Source organism: Bos indicus x Bos taurus, chromosome 8, assembly GCF_003369695.1.
Source record: "Bos indicus x Bos taurus breed Angus x Brahman F1 hybrid chromosome 8, Bos_hybrid_MaternalHap_v2.0, whole genome shotgun sequence".
In the NCBI taxonomy this organism is placed as follows: domain Eukaryota; kingdom Metazoa; phylum Chordata; class Mammalia; order Artiodactyla; family Bovidae; genus Bos; species Bos indicus x Bos taurus.
In genome coordinates, this window is record NC_040083.1 from 85,793,169 (window position 1) to 85,809,149 (window position 15,981).

General features: G+C 38.4%; 1 protein-coding gene across 1 annotated transcript in view; it reads left to right on the top strand.

Annotated features, from left to right (window-relative positions):
- Positions 1-15,981, top strand: part of SPTLC1 (serine palmitoyltransferase long chain base subunit 1) — a 65,613-nt gene that overhangs the window by 34,301 nt on the left and 15,331 nt on the right. Inside the window, exons 7-8 of the mRNA XM_027550350.1 lie at positions 8,625-8,754; positions 12,011-12,100. Of these exons, the coding sequence (XP_027406151.1) occupies positions 8,625-8,754; positions 12,011-12,100 (220 nt within the window). The remainder of the gene's footprint in view (positions 1-8,624; positions 8,755-12,010; positions 12,101-15,981) is intronic.

The following is a 15,981-nucleotide window of genomic DNA, read 5'->3' on the forward strand; positions in this document are numbered from 1 at the left end:
AAGCGACTTAGCATGCATGCATGCATTGGAGAAGGAAATGGCAACCCACTCCAGTATTCTCCTGGAGAATCCCAGGGACGGAGGAACCTGGTAGGCTGCTGTCTATGGGGTTGCACACAGTCGGACACAACTGAAGCGACTTAGCAGCAGCAGCAGTAGTCTTGGCATCAGAATACTTTCTGAAGTCAATTTGAAAGTGTTCTCTCCTCTTCTAGTATTTTCTGGAGAAATTCTATAAACATGTGTTAGAATTCTCCAGTAAAAACAGTTGAGCCTGGAGTTTTTTTGTTTTGTTTTGTTTTAGAAGTATTTTAACTATGAATTTGATTTCCTTAGTACTTATAAGGCTATTTAAATATTGAGATGTAGTAGCTAGTGTTTTTCAAGGAATTGGTCCATTTCTTCTGAATCATCAAATTTATATGTATAGCATACTTTGTGGTATTCCTTTCTTATCCTTCTAATGCGGTATACATTTCACTTCAGTTCAGTTGCTCAGTCGTGTCCGACTCTTTGCGACCCTATGAATCGCAACACGCCAGGCCTCCCTGTCCATCACCAACTCCTGGAGTTCACTCAGACTCAATCGAGTCAGTGATGCCATCCAGCCATCTCATCCTCTGTCGTCCCTTCTCCTCCTGCCCCCAATCCCTCCCAGCATCAGAGTCTTTTCCAGTGAGTCAGCTCTTCGCATGAGGTGGCCAAAGTACAAATGTCTGGAAGCCCATTTCCTTCCTGACTGGTAATTTTTGTCTATTCTCTTTTTTGTCATTTTTGCTAGAGATTTGTCAATTCTATTGATCTTTAAAAAAAAAAAAATCAACTCTGTTTCATAGAATTTTTTTGTACAGTGTATTTTTGTTTTCATTTCTGCTAATTTCTGGTGTATTTCTTGTCTCCTCATTTTCAGTTTATCTTATTCTAGGTTCTTGAAGTGGGAGCTTCAATTACTAATTTGAGGCTTTTCTTTTTTTTCTAATGTGTTAGTGTTATGAATTTACCTAATCATGCTATAGTTGTGTTCCATGAATTTGATGTGTTTATTTTCATTTTCATGTAGTTCCTTGGATTTTATTTTCCTTAATACTCTCTTTGACCCATAGGTTATGCAGAAGTGTGTTGTTTAGTTTCCAAACCTTTGGAAAATGTAAATGTGTTAGTTTTGTGGCCTGTGATATGGTCTTTCTTGGAATATATTCCATGAGTTCAGTTCAGTTCAGTCACTCAGTTGTGTCCGACTCTTTGCGACCCCATGAATTGCAGCACGCCAGGCCTCTCTGTCCATCACCAACTCCCGGAGTTCACCCAAACTCGCGTCCATTGAGTCTGTGATGCCATCCAGCCGTCTCATCCTCTGTCACCCTCCTCTCCTCCTGCCCCCAATCCCTCCCAGCATCAGAGTCTTTTCCAGTGAGTCAACTTTTCGCATGAGATGGCCAAAGTATTGGAGTTTCAGCTTTAGCATCAGTCCTTCCAAAGAACACCCAGGACTCATCTCCTTTAGAATGGACTGGTTGGATCTCCTTGCAGTCCAGGGAACTCTCAAGAGTCTTCTCCAGCACCACAGTTCAATTCTTCAGCACTCAGCTTTCTTGACAGTCCAACTCTCACATCCATACATGACCACTGGAAAAACCATAGCCTTGACTAGATGGACCTTTGTTGGCAAAGTAATGTCTCTGCTTTTGAATATCCTCTCTAGGTTGGTTATAACTTTCCTTCCAAGGAGTAAGCGTCTTTTAGTTTCATGGCTGCAGTCACCATCTGCAGTGATTGTGGAGCCCCCCAAAATAAAGTCTGACACTGTTTCCACTGTTTCCCCATTTGTTTCCCATGAAGTGATGGGACCAGATGTTTCTGCCATAAGGGTGGTATCATCTGCATATCTGAGGTTATTGATATTTCTCCCAGTAATCTGGATTCCAGCTGTGCTTCTTCCAGCCCAGCATTTCTCATGATGTACTCTGCATACAAGTTAAATAAGCAGGGTGGCAATATACAGCCTTGACATACTCCTTTTCCTATTTGGAACCAGTCTGTTGTTCCATGTCCAGTTCTAACTGTTGCTTCCTGACCTGCATACAGGTTTTCAAGAGGCAGGTCAGGTGGTCTGGAATTGCCATCTCTTTCAGAATTTTCCACAGTTTATTGTGATCCACACAGTCAAAGGCTTTGGCATAGTCAATAAAGCAGAAATAGATGTTTTTCTGGAACTCTCTTGCTTTTTCCATGATCCGGTGGATGTTGGCAGTTTGATCTCTGGTTCCTCTGCCTTTTCTAAAACCAGCTTGAACATCTGGAAGTTCACGGTTCACGTATTGCTGAAACCTAGTTTGGAGAATTTTGAGCATTACTTTACTGGCGTGTGAGATGAGTGCAATTGTGTGGTAGTTTGAGCATTCTTTGGCATTGCCTTTCTTTGGGATTGGAATGAAAACTGACCTTTTCCAGTCCTGTGGCCACTGCTGAGTTTTCCAAATTTGCTGTCATATCGAGTGCAGCACTTTCATCATCTTTCAGGATTTGAAATAGCTCAACTGGAATTCCATCACCTCCACTAGCTTTGTTCATAGTGATGCTTTCTAAGGCCTGCTTGACTTCACATTCTAGGATGTCTGGCTCTAGGTGAGTGATCACACCATCGTGATTATCTGGGTCGTGAAGATCTTTTTTGTACAGTTCTTCTATGTATTCCTGCCACCTCTTCTTAATATCTTCTGCTTCTGTTAGGTCCATACCATTTCTGTCCTTTATCTTTGCATGAAATGTTCCCTTGGTATCTCTAATTTTCTTGAAGAGATCTCTAGTCTTTCCCTTTCTGTTGTTTTCCTCTATTTCTTTGCTTTGATCACTGAGGAAGGCTTTCTTATCTCTTCTTGTGACATTGTACAAGAGACAGGGAACAAGACCATCCCCATGGAAAAGAAATGCAAAAAAGCAAAATGGCTGTCTGGGGAGGCCTTACAAATAGCTGTGAAAAGAAGAGAAGTGAAAAGCAAAGGAGAAAAGGAAAGATATAAGTATTTGAATATGTTCCATAGTCACTTTAAAAAAGAATGTTTTGGCAAATACAGAGAAAATCCCGTATGAGGACAACAGTGAGAACGCGTCACTTCGTGACAGGACATGTGATTAATTTCCTTCCTTATGCATTTCGGTTTTTCATATGATAGTATTCAGTGATCAAATGTTGTACTGATCATTATTTGTTGAAAGTCAATGATACACAAATTAAAACCAAAAGAAACCACACAAAAGATTTATTTGCCACTTCTATCTTACAATCCACTCAGAGAGGTAGTTTTACATGTCAACTTCCTAAGATATATTTCTATATATCATAGTTTTAGTGAAACAAAGAGTAATTTCCATGAAATTTTATTTACCTTTTGAGGAAAATTATTTTTCTCCATTATCATTAAATGTGCTGTGCTATGCTTAGTTGCTCAGTCGTGCCTGACTCTTTGTGACCCTGTGGACTATAGCCTGCCAGTCTCCTCTGTCCATGTGGATTCTCCACGTAAGAATACTGGAGTGGTTGCCGTGCCTTCCTCCAGGGGATCGTTCCAACCCAGGGATTGAACCCAGGTCTCCCACCTGGCAGGTGGATTCTTTACCATCTGAGTCACCAGGGAAGCCCTGTCATTAAATAGGAAAACAATATTCTGCTGAATGGAGTATTCTGTAAATGACAATTAAATCTTCCTGATTGGTGTTATTGAGTTCTTCTGTATCCTTGCTGATTTTCTGTTTGGTAGTTCTGTCAAACTACTAGTGCTACAGGTCTATCAAACTGTTGTTGTTTGTCTATTTCTTCTTTCATTTTTATCATTTTTTGTTTCTTACCTTTTGTAAGCTCTGTTACTTGGTACATGTTTAGGATAAGTTTTCTTGACTAATTAATACTTTTTATTATTATATAATGGCTCAACAGTAAGTTAGAACTGGACATGGAACAACAGACTGGTTCCAGATAGGAAAAGGAGAACATCAAGGCTGTGTATTGTCACCCTGCTTATTTAACTTATATGCAGAGGACATCATGAGAAATGCTGGGCTGGATGAAACACAAGCTGGGTTCAAGATTGCCAGGAGAAATATCAATAACCTCAGATATGCAGATAATACAACCCTTATGGCAGAAGGAAAAGAAGAACTAAAGAGCCTCTTGATGAAAGTGAAAGAGGAGAGTGAAAAAGTTGGCTTAAAACTCAGTATTCAGAAAACTAAGATCATGGTAGCCAGTTCCCATCCCTTCATGGCAAATAGTTGGGGAGACAGTGGAAACAGTGAAAGACTTTTTTGGGGCTCCAAAATTTCACTGCAGATGGTGACTGCAGCCATGAAATTAAAAGATGCTTGCTCCTTGGAAGAAAAGTTATGACCAACCTAGACAGCATATTAAAAAGCAAAGACATTTCTTTGCCAACAGAGGTCCGTCTAGTCAAAGCTATGGTTTTTCCGGTAGTCATGTATGGATGTGAGAGTTGGACTATAAAAAAAGCTGAGCACCAAAGAATTAATGCTTTTGAACTGTGCTGTTGGAGAAGACTCCTGAGTATCCCTTGGACTGCAAGGAGATCCAACCAGTCCATTCTAAAGGAAATCAGTCCTGAATGTTCATTGGAAGGACTGATGCTGAAGCTGAAACTCCAATGCTTTGGCCACCTCATGCGAAGAACTGACTCATTAGAAAAGACCCTGATGCTGGGAAAGATTGAGGGCAGGAGGAGAAGGAGACGACAGAGGACGAGATGGTTGGATGGCATCACTGATTCAATGGACATGAGTCTGAGTGAACTCTGGGAGTTGGTGATGGACAGGGAGGCCTGGTGTGCTATAGTCCATGGGGTTGCAGGAGTCAGACATGACTAAGCAACTGAACTGAACTGAATGACTTTCTCTGTCTCTGATAATTTTCTTTGTTCCAGAGTTGTCTTTATCAGTTAATAACACAGGCACTCTGCTTCCCTTTTGAAAGTTTTGTGTGGTGGATTTATTGTATGTAATAAATATGTTCACTGCCTGTATTATTGTATATAACATACATACATATTCCCTTACTACCTACCTATCTCATTACATCTGAAGGCAATTTCTTATAGGCAGTATGTTTAATCCTCTGTGCCAGTCTCTGTCTTTAAATTGTATATTTAAGCCATTTACATTTAATGTAATCATTGGTATATGAGAGCTTATTGTTCGGTTGCTGAGTTGTGTCAACTCTGCAGCCTCATGGACTGCAGCATGCCTGGTTTCCCTGTCCTTCACTATCTCATGGAGTTTGCTCAGGTTAATGTCCATTGAATGGGAAATGCTATCTAACCATCTGAGAGCTTAGATCTACCAATTTTTATTTTTCATTTTTTACTTGTTCTGTTTGTTTTTTGTTTTCCTTTTTCTTTTTCCTGCCTTTCTCAGGGTTAATTGAATGTCTTTGGGAGTTCCATTTTTATTTATCTTGTTTATATAATACAATCACATATCTTTTTTTTATAATACAGTTGTTTTAAGTATTTCTTGTAAACACCTTGAGAACCACATGAGATAGTGTTATAATTTTTACTTGAACCATCCAAAAATAATTTAGAAAACTCATGAGAAGAAAAGCCTACTGTGTGTGTTCATACTTTTTACTTTGTTCTTTCTTCCTTCATCAGAATGTACAGTTATTTTATTTTATTTATTTATTATTTCTATGTGGAGAGCTTTCCCTAGCTATTCATTTAGGGGAGGCCCGCTTGAGAAAAATTCTCATAATTTTTTCCAACTGAGAATGGCATCTTCTCTTCATTAGCAAAGAATATTTTGCCTAGTTTTGGATTCTTGGTTGCCAGTCTTTTCTTTCAGTATCTGAAATACATTGTGGCGCTCTGTTCTGGTTTATGATGAGAAATGTACTGCCACTCAACTTTCTTTTATATATAAGACGTCATTTTTTGCATGCTGTTTTCAAGAATTTTTTGTTTGTCACTAGTTTTCAGAAATTTGACTAAAATTGTATTGGCATTTATATGCTTGGGTTCACCTGCAAGAATTTCACTCAGCTTCTTTAATCTGTTGGGTTAAGCCTCTTTCCAAAGTTGGGACTTTTTTCAGCTATTATTTATTTAAGTACCTATTTGGTTCTCTTCTTTGGAACTCCGCAGAGTTGAATGTTGCATATTTTATTGTGGTCTCACAGGTCCCTGAGACTCTGTTCTTTTCTTGCCAGTCTGTTTTCTCTTTGCTATCTACATTGACTTGATTTCTACTGTTCTGTATTTTTAGCTTTCTGATTTTGAGCTCATCCACTATGCTTTTTCTCTTGACTATTTTGTTTTTCAATTCTAACATCTCCACAGGATTATTTATTTCTTCCCTCTCTCTGCTGAGACTTCCTGTTTCTTCATTTGTTTCAAGCATGTTGGTAATTACTCATTGAAGCATTTTCATTGTGACTGCTCTGAATCATTGACAGATAATCCTGACAGCTTTGTCATCTCAGTACCTATACTAGTTGATTTTTTTTCCATTGTTTGATGTTTTTTGGTTCTTGGTATGACAACATTTTCATATTATGCTGTTATAGTTTATGCTTTATTTAAATGTTCTAATTGTTTCTCTGACAGTCTTCCAACAGGGGCAGGGGGCACTGCTGCCTCATTACTGCCAGATGGAAATACAAGTCCAGGGTCTCCACTGGGCCTCCATTGACACTGACATGGGGTTATTTTCATTTCTGCTGGTTGTTGATGAGAGTCCTACTTTTCTCTGAGCCTCCCCTGACATACCCTAAGCATAGAGAGGGGAGAGTGCCTCTCGTGCAAGAGGGTTGGAAGTTGGGTCTCCACATGGTCTTCACAGTGGGAGCCACTTGTTACTCTCCAGTAGGGATACATACAAGTCCTGGTTGTCTTCTGTGACAACTCCCTTGGGGGTGTTGGGGAGCCTTGTTATGGCCCTGTAAAGGCTAGAGTCTAGGTTCCCCCTGAGCCTTTGCTGATGTGGAGGGGACAGGCCCAGGTTGTTCTTGATTTGGCTGCAATAGAGACATTATTGGGCTTCCCTGGTGGCTCAGAAGGTAAAGAATCCACCTGCAGTATGAGTGACCTGGCTTTGATTCCTGGTTTGGGAAGATCCCCTGGAGAAGGGCATGGCAACCTGTTCCAGTATTCTTGCCTGAAGAATCCCTATGGACAGAGGAGCTTGGCAGGCTACAGTCCATGGGTTTGCAAAGAGTCGGACATGACTGAGTGACTAAGAACACACACAGACATTATCATTTGCTGAGCTGCCCCCTTTCCTGTCCTTGGCTACAGAGAGCAGACTTTTGTCAGACCTTTTTTGTCTATGCCTGTTGGCATTTCCAGTTTGCCTGCTGCATCAGTTCCAAATCAGGAAAATCCAGGAACTTGTTTCATGTCATTTTTTTTTAATTTATTTATTTTCATTGGAGGCTAATTACTTTACAATGCTGTAGTGGTTTTTGCCATACTTGACATGAATCTGCCACGGGTGTACATGTGTTCCCCATCCTGAACCCCCCTCCCACCTCCCTCCCCATCCTATCCCTCTGGGTCATCCCAGTGCACCAGCTCTGAGCACCCTGTCTCATGCATCGAACCTGGACTGGTGATCTGATTCACATATGATAATATACATGTTTCAATGCTATTCTCTCAGATCATCCCACCCTCACCTTCTCCCACAGAGTCCAAGACTCTTCTGTACGTCTGTGTCTCTTTTGCGGTCTTGCATACAGGGTTATCATTACCATCTTTCTAAATTCCATATATATGCGTTAGTATACTGTATTGGTGTTTTTCGTTCTGACTTACTTCACTCTGTATAATCGGCTCCAGTTTCATCCTCCTCATTAGAACTGATTCAAATGCATTCTTTTTAATGGCTGAGTAATACTCCATTGTGTATATGTACCACTGCTTTCTTGTCCATGTCATTTCTTACATCCCTTGCTTGTGTGCTTTTTCTTATTTTTCAGTATTGTTTTATATTTGTTTTATATACAATGTCAAGGATTTTTGGTTTTACCCAGAGAGAAAAATAGGAAAAATTAATAATGTCTTTCTCCCCAGAAGTAGAAGTCTTGTTTGAAGTTTTAAATAATACACTTAATTTAAAAACTATATTCCACCCTCTCACCACAAATAACTCAATTTGGGAGATCGTACTGAAGTTTAATCTATATGACTCAGCATTCTCCCCTGGGTTATATAGAGTCAACAGTCCAGTATTCATTTTCATGGCAAAGTAATGGCAGAGTGGTGGCCAGTCAAATCAGAGATGTTATTGATGATAAGATACATCAATGTTTCATTTAGTTTTCAGAATGAGAAAATTACTGTGAATATCCATACAGTAAGATGCATGCTGATTTTTCAAAGAGCAAAATATGGCAAGAGTATGGTTCTTGGAACAGAATCAGTATGGTAGTTAGGTGGAAAGACTTGGCAGAGTGAAGCGCAAACAATGATGTATTAATGTTCAAACATATTTTATCTATTTACCCTCTTCAGTTTAACAAGTGGATGTTGGTCAAGTTATAAAAACAAGCATTCCTTTTCTGAGAATGTTGACAAGACTCTTTAAACCCCATTCTGGTGGGTCTGTCTTTCTTTCAGAGATAAAGCTGCCTGCTTTGCTATTCAGAAGGGATTACAGGCATCACGTAGTGACATTAAGGTGTTTAACCATAATGATATGGACGACCTGGAGCGACTACTAAAAGAACAAGAGATTGAAGATCAAAAGGTATGATTCTTTTGAAGAAAATTATACAGTTCTTTAGTACTTTCTAACCAGCTAAATTATAAATGAAATGGTAATTTGTAATGAAAACTTGCCTGTGGATCACATTTGGGTAATAAATAAAAGTGTTCTTGCTTATTAAATGTACCTCAGGTTAGAAAGCCAAGTCTGATAGTAATTGCCTCATCATTGTCATCATTATATGTGGCAAATTTGGAAAAACGGTATCTAGGCAGCTTTCTAAAAAGAGAAAAAGAAAAACAGCATGCACTTTGGAGATGGAGGAATATATACTCAACTCTACAGAAATAACACCAGAATTCATTACAGTGTTAACAGGATATACCTAGTGAATTCAAAACACACTTATTCATATCAGAATAAATCATGTATCAGTCCACTGGAAAAAACAGTGGCAGCGTATCTTAATCTATGAATTTATGTGAGACTTCTGACCCCAGCCTCATCCCAGAGCTCTGAGCGACTGCTTCCTATGGGAAGCAACTGCCTCAAGCATGGTTTCCTTCCCTCCTGCAGCCTGTTTACACTTCTCAAGCACCTGCGTAGGTCCTTGGGGCAGGGAGGGAATTGGGGGAGTGGAACTTGCTCCTTATTGTTCTGATAAAGGAGGAAATAGAGGAAATGTATTCAAAGCATCACCGTTAGAATTAGCATTTATTTGCCCCTGACAACAGGGATGGAGAAGGTAGTTCTGGTCTGTGGTTCTGCAGTGGGAACCACTGTATGTAGATGTACTAATAACCTGGTCACCAGATTCGTAGTTTGAAACACCACTTTCAAGTGGACTTTTCCACTGCAACTCATCCATTGCTAGAGTAACTGATAAAGATGCTCATCACATGCTTAATTTTGTGTTAATTCCCATTTTTCTAGATACTTGTTTTATTTCTTTTGGATTCAGTTGTCTTTGTTTAGGTGATAGTCTAGGAGCAGCACTACATGATCATACACATTCTTGTGGTGAATATGCATAGATTCTGCTCTTCTGCGATAGATGTGCTATAAGCTGTGTTTTATAATTATACAATTTAGAAAAATCTATAGATGTTAGGGAACAGCTTAAAATTGAGACCATACCACCTATGAATTCTTTCTACAAATTGTAAAATGATGCCCCTTATTATGATTTAGTATTAGAATGCTACCATATTGAAGAACGCTGCCGTAGAAAGTATGACCAATGAACTGGTCTGCTGTGGAGTTATTTTGCCAAATTAACATTGTACAAATTTGGAAGACAACATACTCAAGTTTTGTGTGTATGTATTTTATAAGATTTACAATCTGTGGAACTTTTTTAAAGTGAATAACCAGGAATTATCTTAAAATTTATTTCCATTTTATAGTTTTTACCTTTTTACTAATTAATTCTACCATATTTTCCTGCCAAGAGTAAGCTTTCTAAATTACTTTACATTTTGATTTTTAGAAATAAATACTTTAAAATTTTATTTTAGTATTTAAATTTTTATATATTTTCTATTTAGATGCTTGTTTTTACTTTGAAAGTGAGTTAAAATATTGCCGTTTAGTCTGGATTTGGATCAAACTTTTTTTGTCAAAAATTTCCCAACTTATTGGGGTTCATATTTTTTTTCATTCCTTTTCTTATGGAGTTCTCGTATCCCATATTAATCCTTCTTTAAGAAAAAAAAAAAAGACAGTAGATTAAAAACAGCAGTTCACAGAAATACAAACAACTGAGCAAATAAAACATAGTCTGACCTCACTAACAATTACAGAAATTAGGGTAAAGGTTTTTGCCTGTCCAATTAGGGAAAACTTTTATGGTAGTAATCAGTGCCACACTGATGTATGTGATGATACAAAGGGTCCTCCTATAGCTCTGATGAGAGTTTCAGTTGTGACAGCCTTTCTAGAGGATAAATGGGCGCATATATTCTAGGATTCTTAAATACCTGTATCCTCTGGAGTTCTATCTTTAGAAGATAAGATAATCAGAAATGGTGTCAAAGATCAGTGGGGTGTGGAAAGGCATGTGTTATTTGAAAAAGTCCCTCCACCGCACCACCTTTGAACATCACTGGATGAAGCCATAGTCAGTTTCACTTGACTCAGTTTTGAGAAATAAGAAAGGTAAAGGTTTCATTTGTTTTTTGGTTGACAAGGGAGATCAAGGTTTGTCTGTTTTTTAACTTTTTATTATTGAAAGATCTGGCACATTCAGAGGAAATAGTAGTAGAGTGAAGCTCCCTGTGCCCTTCTCTCAGCTCTGTTTTCAAAATTCTGTCATTCTTGTGTCATCTGAACCTTCACCTAACTTCCCACCCCATCTCTGTGAAGATGATGATTGTTATCATCATTATAGTTCTTCTTACTTTAGGTAAAATTTACAGACACTGAAATACATAAATCCTAGTCATACAGTTTTGACCAGTGGTTATACCTATGTATGGAGTTCCCTGGTGGCTCAGATGGTAAAGCAACTGTCTACAATGCAGGAGACCTGGGTTCCATCCCTGGGTCGGGAAGATCCGCTGGAGAAAGCAGTGGCAACCCACTCCGGTACTCTTGCCTGGAAAATCCCATGGACAGAAGAGCCTGGTAGGCTGCAGTCCATGGGGTCGCAAAGAGTCGGACACGACAGAGTGACTTCACTTTCACTATGCCTATGTAGCCCAGGTGTCCTGACCCCTGTCACGACGTAAAACATCCACTTCTCCCCCAGAAGATTGCCCTGGGTCCCTTCCCAGTCATTCTGGGTTTGGAGGGTTGTGTTTTTGTTTTAATTTTCTCAGATTCTAAACAGTTTGTATTTGTGGGTGAGGCCTCCTCTTTGGCTGAGTGAGTGAGTGAAGTTGCTCTTTGTGACCCCATGGACTGTAGCCCACCAGGCTCCTCCATCCGTGGGATTCTCCAGGCAAGAACACTGGAGTGGGTTGCCATTTCCTTCTCCAGGAGATCTTCCCGACCCAGGGATTGAACCCAGGTCTCCTGCATTGCGGCAGATGCTTTAACCTCTGAGCCACCAGGGAAGCCCTGAAGGATTGTATATGAAGCCCTCATTGGCTATGTGACCTGAAAACATACCTAGGAGAAGAAAGCACTGTTTTTCATCTCATAGTAACAGGATTGCAAACCTTAAACTTGAAATTAATTTAGTCTATTTATTTATCTTGGTGAATACATCTTGTAATGTGAAAGTGCTAGAAAGCACCTAACAGATTTTTATATTTGGAGTTACTAAAGTTTAAAATGTCTGTTTTTTCTTTTAAAGAATCCTCGCAAGGCTCGTGTAACTCGACGTTTCATTATAGTTGAAGGATTGTATATGAATACTGGAACTGTTTGCCCTCTTCCAGAATTGGTGAGCAACTATGTCTATTAATTATTTGAGAATTCAGACTATTTGGCAGTTATACCTTTTGTTTATGACCACTTTAAATGTATAACATCTACACTGCTTTGCTTAATAGATATCATAAGCACAATCTGATCATATTAGGGAAGTAGATTAACATAAATGCCAACCATGACATTTAAAGAGTAATCACGACTGACTTTTTTAAAATCAACTTTATTGAAGTGTAATGGATACATAATAAAATACACTTACTTTAAGTGTGTGCTTTGATGTGTTCTGACAGGTGTACACCACTGTATCACCAGCACCACAATCATGATATAGAACATTTCTGTCACTCCAGAGGATCCCTCAGGATCATTTCTTAAATGATTAATGATGTTGAGCCTCTTTTCTTGTGTTGGCTCGTTGTTGATCTTTGGAGAAATGTCTGTAGAAGCCTTTTGCCCAGTTTTAAATTGGATTGTCTTTTTTGTTAAGTTCTTTGTATATTCTGGATACTATACCCTTATCAGATAATGTGATTTGCAAATATTTTCTCTCATTCTGTAGATTGTCTTTCCATTTTTTTGATGGTGACCTATAATGCACAAAGGTCTTTAATTTTGGCACAGTCCAATTTATCTAACTTTTTGTTCTTACTTGTCTTTGTATATTCTGTGAGAGAGGGGTTCAACTTCATTCTTTTGGATGTGATTATCTGTTTGTCCCTCTACCATTTGTTGAAGAAGCTATTATTTTCCCATTGAATGGTCTTGGCACCTTTGTCAAAATCATCTGACTGTAAATATATGGGTTCCTTTCTGGACTCTCAGTTCTATTCCATTTGTCTGTCTAGCCTTATGTGAGAACCATGCTTAATTGCTTAATTCATGTAGCTTTGTGGTAAGCTTTGAAATCAAGACATGTGAGTTCTCCATATTTGTTCTTTTTCAAGATTCTTTTGGTTATTTGGAGTACCTTGAGATTCCATTTAAATGTTAAAATCAGCTTTTCTATTTCTGTAAAAAATGCCATTGAGATTTTTTTATAGGGGTTGTATTGAATATTTAGATTACTCTTGGAAGTATTATGATCTTAATGATAGTTCAGTTCAGTTCAGTTGCTCAGTCGTGTCCGACTCTTTGCGACCCCATGAATTGCAGCACGCCAGGCCTCCCTGTCCATCATCAACTCCCGGAGTTCACTCAGACTCACGTCCATTGAGTCAGTGATGCCATCCAGCCATCTCATCCTCTGTCGTCCCCTTCTCCTCCTGCCCCTAATCCCTCCCAGCATCAGAGTCTTTTCCAATGAGTCAATACTTCGCATGAGGTGGCCAACGTATTGGAGTTTCAGCTTTAGCATCACTCCTTCCAAAGAAATGCCAGGGCTGATCTCCTTCAGAATGGACTGGTTGGATCTCCTTGTAGTCCAAGGGACTCTCAAGAGTCTTCTCCAACACCACAGTTCAAAAGCATCAATTCTTCGGTGCTCAGCTTTCTTCACAGTCCAACTCTCACATCCATACATGACCACTGGAAAAACCATAGCCTTGACTAGATGGACCTTTGTTGGCAAAGTAATATCTCTGTTTTTTAATATGCTATCTAGGTTGGTCATAACTTTCCTTCCAAGGAGTAAGCGTCTTTTAATTTCATGGCTGCAGTCACCATCTGCAGTGATTGTGGAGCCCAAAAAAATAAAGTCTGACACTGTTTCCCCATCTATTTCCCATGAAGTGATGGGACTAGATGCCATGATCTTCATTTTCTGAATGTTGAGCTTTAAGCCAACTTTTTCACTCTCCACTTTCACTTGCATCAAGAGGCTTTTTAGTTCCTCTTCACTTTCTGCCATAAGGGTGGTGTCATCTGCATATCTGAGGTGATTGATATTTCTCCCGGCAATCTTGAGTCCAGCTTGTGTTTCTTCCAGCCCAGGGTTTCTCATGATGTACTCTGCATATAAGTTAAATAAACAGGGTGACAATATACAGCCTCGATGTACTCCTTTTCCTATTTGGAACCAGTCTGTTGTTCCATGTCCAGTTCTAACTGTTGCTTCCTGACCTGCATACAGATTTCTCAAGAGGCAGGTCAGGTGGTCTGGTATTCCCATCTCTTTCAGAATTTTCCACAGTTTATTGTGATCCACACAGTCAAAGGCTTTGAGTCTTTTCATTGATGAACAAGGAATGTGTTTCCATTTATTTTTATTTTCTTCAATTTCTTTCATTACTGTTTGTGGGTTTTTTTTTTTACTGTAAGGTCTTATCTCTCTTTGGTTAAATGTATCCCTAAGTATTTTATTCTTTTTGATGCTGTTATTGATGGGATTATTTTCTTAATTTCCTTTTTGAATTGTTCATTGCTGGTTACAGAAATACTATTGACTCTTGTGTATTGGTCTTGTACAACTTTTGCTGAACTTGTTTATTAGCTGAAATACTATTTTTGTGGATCTTATTCTATATTTAGGATTATGTCATCTGTGGACAGAGATAGGTTTACTTCTTCTTTCCAATCTAGTTGTCTTCCTTTTCTTACCTTAATGCTCTGGCTAGAACTTCCAGTACAGTGTTGACTATAAGTGGCACGAGTGTGTATCCTTGTCTCATTCCTAATCTTTAAGGGGAAGCTTTCAGGCCATCACCGTTGAATAGATTTTAGCTGTGGGTTTTCCATAAATGCCCTTAATCAAGTTGAGGAAGTTCCTCCTTTTTCTAATTTGTTGAGCGCTTTTCTCATATGAGATTTGGGTTTTGTCAGATGCTTTTTCTGCATCAGTTAAGTTAATCATGTAATTTCCTTCAATCTATTAGTATGGTTTGTTACACTGATTTTCCTGTAGTAAACCACCATTGCATTTGACCATTAAAGTCTGAATCTGTGAGTCCATCAATTGAATAAGGATTTACAATTAAGAGTTTCATATCTTATTTTTAAATTTTTCCCTATTTATTGAGGAAATCTAGATACATCCAAAATGTTAATAAAAGAGATGATTTCTTATCCTCTCCTTCCTTTTGTGTCAAAGCCTGATAGGATAATGTGGGAGAAAGAGTGGGCCACAGGATACTAGAAGTGTATATTACAGAAATGCAGTAATAAAGCAGTGTTCATGGCAGATATATAGCCAATGGAAAAAATATGAAGTGTAGAAACAGTAAGTATTGAATATGTAAAATTATAGGATACAAATTAGGGTTTGACAAAGGGATTCCTGTTTTGTTACACTTGTCTGTTTGTGTACCAGTACTGTAATAATATTATTAAACATTTTCTAAAACATAGTTTTTAGAAACTATTCATTTGATAATATCTCATATTAATGGATAGGACACAGAGTCAGTGTTGAAAAAGTGTAATTCACCCCAAATTGGTTTGTTCATTGTTAAGAAAATTTATCTAAAAGCCCAGTGGGGATCCCTTCCCAATTTGATATTGATTAGCATGATTATGGTTAAAAAAGAAATTATCAGGGACTCATGATACAAGAGTCTTATATATTTTTGTGCATTAGTTCTATAGTCTCAGTGGGAAAAGTCTTTTAGTAATTAAAATTTGATAATTAAAAGTATGATTGTGGCACAAGAGAAGATTACTTGAGTCATGGAAGGATTTATGACCCAACTTCTCATGTCACATATATAAAAATTTAGTGGTTGATAATCACTATATTTTAATTCAGCTGTAAAACTGATCACATACATATTGTAAAGGGGTAAATCAATTAGACATCAGAAGGAGAAAAACAAAACAAAACTGTATACTTGTGTGTTTCCCAATGTATACACCCAAAAATTTATGAAATACTTAGAAGAATGTATAGATAAATATGCATCTAAACCATTGATGGGAAAGGACTTTCGTACAAGCCAGAAAGCATAGGGGGAGGGAAAA